Genomic DNA, 10,040 nt, shown 5'->3' with positions numbered 1-10,040 from the left:
CTGTGGATGAATTTATAAAATAAAAATAAAAAATAAAGTTAAATAAAAAAACTATTATAATACATACTATTTAAAAAAAAAATTATAAAGTTAAAATTTTAACTAATTTGATATTTAAAAAGTAAAATTTAAAAAATAATATAAAAAAACATTATAGTAATTGATAGTGTTTAAAAAAACTATAAAACTAAATTATCAACCAGTTTAATATAAAAAAATAAAATAAAAAAAAACCATGCTGGGAAATACTATAGCAATATATAATGTTTTATGAGAAAATCTATAGTTATAATTTTCAATCAGCCCAATATTAAAAATAATAAATCGATAAAGATAATTTTAAAAAAAAATCATAACAAAAAAAACCATGTAGAAGAAGATTATAGCAATCCATAATGTTTTTTTAAAAAAAAACTATGAAGCTAAATTCTAAATCACCTCAATATAAAAAATAGACAAAGATATTCTAGAAAAAACAAAACAAAATCATAAAAGAAAAAAAAAACTATTTGGGAAAACACTATAGCAATTCATAGTGTTTTGAATAAAAAAGACTACAAAGTTAAATTCTTATTTAGCTTCATATTAAAAAAATAAAATCAACAAAACTAATCATAAAAAAATAGAAAAAAACATGTGGGGGAAGTTAAAACTGAATTTTTAACTAGCTCAATATTAAAAAAAAAATGACAAAGATAACCATAAAAAAACATGTAGAAAAATACTATAGCAAAATAAAAACCATTTAGGGAAACATTGCAAGAATCTATAGTATTTAAAAAAAAAACTATGAAGCAAAATTTTCAACCAGTTTTATATAAAAAAATTGACAAAGAAAATTTAAAAATGAAAGAAGTTATGTAGGAAAATATTATAGTAATCCATAATATTTTAAAGAAAAAAAATAACATAACTAAATTTTTAACCAGTTTAATATTAAAAAAATCAATAATGATAATTTAAAAAAAATAAAGAAGAAGACAATCTTGGAAAAAAAAAGAAGAAAAAGTAAAACACAAAAAAAGGAAAAAACTATGGGAAAAAACAAAACATAAAAAAATGAACAAACAGAAAAAAAACCTAACTAAACAAATAAAAAAATAAAAAACAAACATGTTATGGGGAGAAAGATACATTAATTTTCCCCTAATTTTTAGAGCATTAATTAATAAATAAAACACATGCTAAGTTATTAAACTTGGTTCCATAATTTATGGTAAATTCATGATTAAATCTAGGTAAACCAGCATAATGTTTATAACTTTGATGATATGGTTAAACTGTTGAGAATCTATTTAATTCAAAATTTAAGATATTTTTTTAAAATAAAATAATATTACAATAAATAATAAAAAATAAAAAATTATGATTCAACAAAAAACTTATGAATTAACATGTAACTTAAAAACAATTACACCTTCCTTTCAAGATCAATTTCAAACGAGTTTGAGAATCATATTTGACTTGAGTTTTTTCAAGGAATTAGATAATATATATATATATATATATTGATACAATTGCATTTTTTTTTTAAAAAAAGGCAATGCCAAGTTATAAAAACAAAAAAGAAAATGCAAAAATTTCCAACTTGTATTAACTTATCAAATTTATAATCTTAATTATTTGACCAAAATAAACAAATTTAAATTTTTTTTGAAATTCAATTCTCAACAAACCAAATATTAAAAGATAAAATTAAAAAAATACATATAACATATAAAAAAATAAAAAAATAACAATTATAATTAAAAAAAACCCGAGCTTGCTCAGGTCAACTCTCTAAACTTACAAGTTGGGTCATAAAATTAAAATAACATGACAAAATAAAAAATGGAGAAAATCACGAACTCAATTTTTTTTTTAAAAAAACAAATATCAAGTTATGAGATGGAAAAAAACAAGTATAAAAAAAATTTGATGTCAACCCCTACTAGCTTATAAAATTTATTAACATAAAAGGACCTTGAAGGAAAAAAAAACTAAAATGAAAAAAGAAGAAAAAGAGTAAGCCTACCTGGGTTAACTCACCAAACTCATAGATCAAGTCATGAGAATGAGATAACCCTATAAAAATAAAAATAAAAAAATTTCAAAGCTTATTTCTTAAAAAATAAAAATCAATATGGATTGATGAGACCAAGAAATAAAATAAATTCACAAAAGAGACTAGAACATGTGTCAGCTCATGAAACTCAAGACCCGAGCCATTTGATCAAAAACATCAAATCTAAAAAAATCATGAAGAACAAATATTTAAAAAAAACAAATGTTAAAGAAAAAAATTGAAAAAAAGCATTCAATCACACACATAAAAAAAAATTAAAAACATAAAATAACAATTAAAAAAATAAGAATCACATTTGAACAAAATAACATGAAGGGCTAAATTAAAAAGAAAAATTAATTTTACAATAAATTTTTAAAAAGAAACCACCCAAAAAATGAGGGCTAGATTTAAAAAAATAAGAAACTAAATATTTTAATTATAGGATGGAATTAAAAATAATTGAAAGTTTACAAAAGAGATGAGAGAAAAATGAAGGAAAAAAAAGAATTATGGCCAGATTTTAAAAATAAAAAAATTAGACTGAACGATGAAATTAAACAAAAAGTTTTACAAAAATATTATAAATAAAAATTAAAAATCACAAGAAAAAAGATTGACATTTTAAATATCTCCAACAAAGAAAAACACCTTCAAATTTTAATTGTCATGTATGAATTTTGAGCAAGAAAGAAAAAATAAAGGAAAAAAAAATTATTCTAACATAAATTTATCTAAAAAAAACTAAACATGCATTAAAGAGGTTACCATGAGGTATCTAATAGTACAACAAAAAATAAATTTTCATCATTAGACACATCATTAAAGCATGATGAAATCTCTTCATAAACACCTATATATAGCATATGCCTGACAAATTTAAAAATTAAATAATTTTAATTAATATTAAATAACAATTTTCCCCTCTTCTTATCTAAATATAAATTTTTCCCAATATAATTTTGCACTTTTATTCCTTGCAGGTGTTCCTGGGGAACTCCGATACCCTGGCTACGCAGAGGCAAGAAATGAATTAATTTAAGTGGGTTTGGCTTGGAGATGTGTTAGTTTTTTTTTTAAGATATGAAAATTTTTAATTACAAATCACATATATAAAAATTTAAAAAACATGTTTTTTTATATAAAATCCCATAAAAAAAGTTAAAATTAGCTTACATTCAAACACACACTAAATGAGATGAAATTTAGAGGAAATTAATACGGGAATGCATCTTGTGAAAACAAACATTGAGAGAATAAAATAAGAAAACTTGCATATGGAAACCGGAAAAAAATATAAAAAAAGCAAAACATCTGATCTTTAAAGATGAAAATAACTATAGTTTTGGAAATACGTTGCAAATTATATTTTTTAAATTTTATTTTTGTTAAAAATTATTATTTTTATTTTTATTTTTTAATATCTTAATATTAAAAATAATTTTTTAAAAAAATATATTTTTTAATATATTTTTAAATAAAAATACTTTAAATTATTACCGATATTATAATTTTAAAAACACCTTATAATGGAGACGAAGACAAGGTATCATTCTGCATATCCCAAAAAATAAAAAATAAAAAAATTGGAACACCGATAAACACTGAAAAGGCCATACTCCATAGCAGGAAGCAACAGGAAAAATCAAGTGGGTTCTAGAGAAGACAAAAATGGGGGTTGGTGTCAAGTGCGGGTTAAATTTTCTGTGAAAACAAAAAAATATTTAAATATTACTGATTATTTTTAATTATAAAAATTAAATTATATAATAATTTATTTGATGTGATCCAATTGATTTGATAAATCTAAAAATAATCTGAATAATTATCCAAAAATATATAGTTGGGCTAGAAAAATAAAATAACAGTATTTAAAAAAATATTGAGATGATAAAATATTTAATCAATATTGAAAAATTCAAGTTAACTTATTAAATTCACGATCCAAGTCATTAGATCATAATAAATTTATATAAAATAAATCAAAACAAATTAAAATGTTTAATTCTCTATCAACCTAATATTGAAGGATGACATTGAAAAAAATAATTAAAGAAAAAAACTTGAGTTAACCTTGATTAACTTGCCAAATTCATGACTTGGATATTGAGATCATGATAATCTTATAGAAAATACATTGAAAAAAAATAATTATAAAGATTAATTTTCAATCAACCTAACAGTAAAGGATGAAATAAAAAAATCAATAAAAAAATAAAAAAATCGAGTCAACACTGGTTAATCTATCAAACTCATGACTTGTGTCATTAGATTAAGATGGTCTCATAAAAAGCGAAAAAAAAAAACTCAAGTCAACCTATATTAACTCGCAAAACTCATGATCCGGGTCATAAGATTAGAATAACTCAATAGAAAGCAAACCGAAATGGATTATAAAGCTTAATTTTTAATAAATTTATTGTTAAATGATAAAATTAAAAAAATCAATATAAAAAACACAATAAAATGATCTGAGTCAACCCGAGTTAATTTGTAAAATTCGTAACTTAGATTACAAGATTAAGATAACCTCATAAAAAATAAACAAATAATCATGAAACCTAATTCTTAATTAATTTAATATTGAAAGCTAAAAAATAAAATAGAAAAAGATTGAGTATACCAAGATAACTCATTAAATTCACAACATCGATCATAAAATTAAGATGCCCAGGTAAAATATAAAGCATAATAAATTACAATATTTAATTTTTAATAACTAAATATTGAAAGGTAAAATTAAAAAAAACTTAGATTTTAAAAAAATAAAGGTAAAAAAAATAAAATTGTGATGGATTTTTTTTTAAGTTAGTGCAAATAAAAACACCACCTCTTTATTTATTTATTTTTCTGTTGATAAAAAAAAGAAGCAGTTTGCATCAACGCCATAGTGTGAGAAATCCCCAAGTACTGCAGATGCTACTGCATCGACAAATCAGCTACAACTTCCTTCCTTGAGATGTTATCTTATATGCTACTTGTTAGATTGTCCGGGAGCTTTTAAGGTAGCAACACTTTTTATAAACCAAACACCACCTTAGCTCTTTGATTCTTATTATACATTCTCTTATATTTTTCTTAAGAAACTAGCAGTTATTATTATTATTATTGTTATTTTTTAAAAAAATACAAGAATTTACCCAAAACCCAGAACCTACACTGCTTATAATAAATAAGCAAGAATCGAGGGAATAATAATTGACTGGTGAAACAAGGAAAGCCATTTGAGCCCTTTACATAAGAAAACCAAGCTTAAGCCTTGAACATGGGCTTCCATTTTAATTGTTATCTGGGCTTATCACGCAATTGCAATCAAGAAAGGCTTTTTTTTAAATCCATTTCACTTCTTCTCTATTTAAGCCAAGATCCTAATCAAAATCAAAATTAGGGTTCTTGATTTCTCAAAATTTAAGCTACAATGTCTTCTAACGAAGCAGGATTCGATGAAAATGGCGATGATCACACTGATCGCGTCTCCCGTTACAGGGTACCACCATTTCTTCTTCTTCTTTGTTTCTTCTCTACAAACTTTAAAACTCTAACTGTACTAGAAGTACACCCCCTTTCATTATCCGTAGATAATTTATGTCCTTTTTCTTATGTTAGACGCACAGTTCTCGTGAATCTGAACATGATAGGTCAAGGACTCGCGGCAGGGAAAAAGATCATGACCGCTATCGTAGAGGCTCTAAGGATGGAAGTGTGAGGGATGATAGAAGAAGAGAAAAAATGGGTGATTTTGACCGTCATGAAAGGAGTAGCCGCGATCGAAATTATCACAGGTTAGAATTTTCGCAATTGTTTTTTGCTATATGAAGTTCATTGTCGTGTTATTTTATCATTATTCGGATATATTCGATTGAATTTTGAGCTTATTAGATTTGAGATTATTGCTAGTTATCTATTTTAGGATGATTGTTGGCGTGGGAATGATATTTTGATTATGAATATAACTGATCTTTTCATAGGCACCGTGATTATGATGGTGATAGAGACAGAAGGAATGGAAATAGATCAAGTTCTCATTCGCAGGGTAGATTTCAGAATCGATCTAGGTCGCGTTCTCCTTCAAAAAGGTATGTGATTTCTGTAATGTTAACCCATCCATCCATTCCTTGTAATGAAATGTAATGGGTAGATTGCCGGCTTGTTTACTGGTTAGCTGGTCCTTTTAATTAATTTAAACAACTCTTGGAAAGTGGGGGCTATCGAACCCTGTTATAGGTTTGCTGGTGTTCAGTACAATCAAAGTTTCTCATAGCTCTGACTGTTAGAAAAACATAACTGCAATTTCTATTGCTGTTGTGGTTAAAATTGCACTTAGCTCACTTACACATAGTAAAACTGCAACTTTGTGCGCCAATTCTGGCCATCTTAATGATGCAGAACAGCATTGGGGGGCTGTTCTGAATCTGACTCTTAGAGGTTGTTTAGGGTTGTAATGTTGTGGATTAATGCTAGAATGTGAGGAAGGATGCATATAGATTCTCGGAGTCACACCTAGAGGATGGAAAAACCTAAGCTTCACACCTAGGCTCGTAGGAGTCACACTCAAGAGGAGATTGGGTCACAATCAAAAGAAAATTGCTATAATTTATTTCATCAATTGTCACTAAAATATTGAAAGACTACCAACCTTTATATAGAGATGCTGGTACTCCTAGTCCTGCAAAGACTTATTTTTCTATAGAAGAAATCTCTATAGAATAGGAAAAACCTAAGAAAGCTAATTACTTTAGAACTAATAGAATACTAAATAGAAAATAACCTAGACCTGGAAAATTTTTAGATTTTCCATCAAATCTGAAAATTACAGAAATATCCTTATCTACTTCAAGACATTAATCTTGCTTCCTTTGTTGTCAGCATCACTTAATCTTTTTTATTTTATTGCTGTTTCCTTTCTTTTCTTCCCTGTTCTTCTGATTAATTACCTTTTTGATTATCTTATTCTTCTATGGAACATTAATCTAAATTTTTTGAAATGTCGAAGCTCAAATAATAATTTTTAAAGATTATATTGTTTCATAATGATGTTCTTAAGGTTAATTTTGTTGACAGCAAGCGGAAAAGTGGTTTTGACATGGCTCCATCTATGGTGGGCATACCTCCTGGTGCTGCAGTGACAGGTCCGCATCTAGTTTCTGCCTCATGTATGCATAGGTTCTTCCATTCAAGTAAAGTGGTTTCTTAAAGTACTATATTTTCAGTCTGCAATTGCCCGCCACATTCTAGTCAACTTTTAATTTTTTTTTGAAAGACCCTTAATTTCATTTCCTTTTAGTTTTTATCTATTGCTTACTACCAAAACTAAGAAGCATCATTCTGTTGTTTGGTTGTTGTCTGTTGTTTGTTTGTGTTTATGTTTATCACTTGGGTAAGAAGGCAATGTTGGGCTACATGTCCCACCCTGCTACCCATCGGAGTGACCACTGTAGATTAATGGTCAACGGGGAACAATGCATCAGTTAGCTGGATCTTGTTCGTCCTCAACTGACAAGAGTGCCATTTGGTAGACTTACAAATATTTCCCTGGCATCTCCAGAGATGGAATTGATTTCTTTATTATTTGAATCGTGTAATTTAGGTATGAGATAGGCTTCTTTATCTAGCTTTATGATGAAGTTGATAACTCTGAACTTCCATACATCTGATGTCGTTAAATTTATTAGCAGGGTTTTTTTTTTTTTTTTATATATATATATATATATAGCAGAATTTCTTCATCTTTTTGGTTCCCTGACTTATTCCTCTATAATTACTTGTTAATTTTAGTTAATGATGCTGGGCAACTGCCAAGTGTTCCTCAAACAATGCCAGGAATGATACAGAACACTCTACAATTTGGAACAACACAGGTGCACTTCACAACTTTCATTGTTTTTGTATTGATGTATATGTCGTGCACTTTTGTGCATATGATTTTCTCTTATTATGTGTTACAGTTTGGAGTTCTTCCATTAATGCCTGCCCACACCATGACCCAGCAGGTGGATATTCAATGTTGCTTATTAAGTAGCTGTAAATAGTATCTATCCATGGAATCTCTGTCATGTATTCTCTATGTTTCTATCTTATAGGCTACGAGGCATGCACGACGTGTATATGTTGGTGGTCTCCCCCCCTTGGCTAATGAACAGGTTCAATCTCATTTTTTGGTTTGCTGTTTGTGCAATTAAATACATTTATAAAATGTTTACATTCAACATTTAGAACTTGTAATTTGAGCATTGCAAAATGCTTTTATAAATACATGATTGTGTTTGTTCTTGCACTGTCTTTTTGACACCATCTTTGTTTCCTATGTGAAATTGCCAGCATCTTCTTAAACTGCAACTTTTTTTTTTTAATTATCTCTTATAATTTTCATGGTTATTATGTTTTGAGTGCATTCTACGAGTTATCCCTCTTGTTATTTGATTTTAAAAAACTAGCAAGGACCAATGCCCTGGGAATTCTAAGACGAATGCTGTAAAAGGATTTTGTAGCATTCAACAGGCTAATTGTTTTCCAAGCAGTGTTATTTTGTTACAAGTTTAGTTCGATAAGTGGATCTTTGAAGACATCTTGTTTTAAAAGCTCCACGTCCAATGATTTCTTTGAGAAATTTTTGTAGATGTAGCTACATGTCAGGGTCTAACATTCTCGCTGTTATGTATTGAGGGGATATAATATTATATTTTCTTAAGGTTGTCTGTTCATGATGTTCTATGACTGGTTGCAGTCAAGAGATTGGATTTATCATTTTGAATCTTTTGAATATTTCTTTTCTTGTTCCTTACCAGTATTTAGAGTGATTTCCTTGCAGTATTGGAGCATTAAATGGTTTCTTATGTTTTGAAACAGACAATCGCAACATTCTTCAGCCATGTTATGACTTCAATTGGAGGAAATGCTGCTGGTCCAGGTAGCTGAGCTTGTCAAAGTCTTTACAAGAGTTCCTCTGGACGTATTTCTAACATTTTCATTTAATTGCGGTGCACAATCCGATGTTTTCACTTGCAGGTGATGCTGTGGTGAATGTATACATAAATCATGAGAAGAAGTTTGCGTTCGTGGAGATGAGAACTGTAGAAGAAGCAAGCAATGCAATGACATTAGATGGAATTATTTTTGAGGCAAATGATTCTGAACTCTTTTCCTTTATTCTTGTCACATAGTGTTAGTAAAGGAGCAATATGTGATATTTTGCATCATTATATAATTCTTTCCTCAAACTACAGGTGTATTAATTTAATATTAAATGGAAAGTGGTAGTTTGATGGATAAGACTCATTTAGCATATGGATTTGATACTGAAGATGATACATATTAGTTTTCTTAAACTATGCTTGCCAAATTTTTTCCTGTTGACCATCATTAACTTCTTTTATGTGTGAGACTTTGCGCTTCAGCTAGCAGAAGTATTAGCAGGAGATGGTTGAGTAGGTTGTAGCTTATTATCTTATTCATCAAGAAAATGTGCTTTTAGATGTATAAAAGCTCTTGTCGTATCCTTTGACAACAATTAACTATTCATGAATTGACTTGGTATGCTATTTGGCAAGAGTGAATTATCGCAAATATTTGGTTAGGATAATGATATATTTTGTTGGTCTTTTTATCCACGTGCTGTGGGGCTTGAATTTAAAATGTTTTGGGTAAGAGCCGGGTAAAAAGTTTCTATATGCTTTAATATTTATTGCCTTCATTTTCATGGATGTGAATCTCATAAATTTATTTCTACGTGTCCGTACTGCTTTGCTTGATCTTTGATCTCATAAAGTTCATGCATCTTTGATCTTTCTAGGGGGTTGCTGTGAGAGTTCGGAGGCCTACAGACTATAATCCATCATTGGCTGCAACACTAGGTCCTAGTCAACCAAGTCCTCTCCTTAACTTAGCCGCTGTTGGTCTCGTACCAGGGTAAGCAAGTGCCTCATCATTTTTGATCTGAAGATTGGCTAAGCATCTATTTGCATTAATATGGCATTAATGATTATTTAATTTCAGCAGG

The 10,040-nt window shown here is 28.2% G+C and overlaps 1 protein-coding gene and 1 long non-coding RNA gene across 2 annotated transcripts in view; one reads left to right on the top strand and one right to left on the bottom strand.

The window, feature by feature from the left end:
• Positions 1 to 227: 227 nt before the first annotated feature.
• The window catches only part of LOC105117410 (uncharacterized), a 16,236-nt gene continuing 6,423 nt past the window's right edge, over positions 228 to 10,040 (bottom strand). The window contains exons 3-4 of the long non-coding RNA XR_840745.1: positions 1,926 to 1,934; positions 228 to 238 (exon numbers count right to left, since the gene is read on the bottom strand). This is a non-coding gene — a long non-coding RNA (uncharacterized LOC105117410). The remainder of the gene's footprint in view (positions 239 to 1,925; positions 1,935 to 10,040) is intronic.
• Positions 5,414 to 10,040, top strand: part of LOC105117409 (splicing factor U2af large subunit A-like) — a 9,284-nt gene continuing 4,657 nt past the window's right edge. The window contains exons 1-10 of the mRNA XM_011015065.1: positions 5,414 to 5,531; positions 5,651 to 5,826; positions 6,013 to 6,120; positions 7,106 to 7,173; positions 7,820 to 7,902; positions 7,990 to 8,034; positions 8,125 to 8,184; positions 8,891 to 8,951; positions 9,050 to 9,162; positions 9,834 to 9,949. Coding sequence (XP_011013367.1) covers positions 5,463 to 5,531; positions 5,651 to 5,826; positions 6,013 to 6,120; positions 7,106 to 7,173; positions 7,820 to 7,902; positions 7,990 to 8,034; positions 8,125 to 8,184; positions 8,891 to 8,951; positions 9,050 to 9,162; positions 9,834 to 9,949 — 899 coding nt within the window. The 5' untranslated portion in view covers positions 5,414 to 5,462. The remainder of the gene's footprint in view (positions 5,532 to 5,650; positions 5,827 to 6,012; positions 6,121 to 7,105; positions 7,174 to 7,819; positions 7,903 to 7,989; positions 8,035 to 8,124; positions 8,185 to 8,890; positions 8,952 to 9,049; positions 9,163 to 9,833; positions 9,950 to 10,040) is intronic.

The sequence above is a fragment of the Populus euphratica genome, unplaced genomic scaffold (genome assembly GCF_000495115.2).
Source record: "Populus euphratica unplaced genomic scaffold, PopEup_1.0 scaffold1339.1, whole genome shotgun sequence".
Classification (NCBI taxonomy): domain Eukaryota; kingdom Viridiplantae; phylum Streptophyta; class Magnoliopsida; order Malpighiales; family Salicaceae; genus Populus; species Populus euphratica.
The sequence above is the reverse complement of the archived record's forward strand: the minus strand, read 5'-3'. Positions and strand labels throughout refer to the sequence as shown.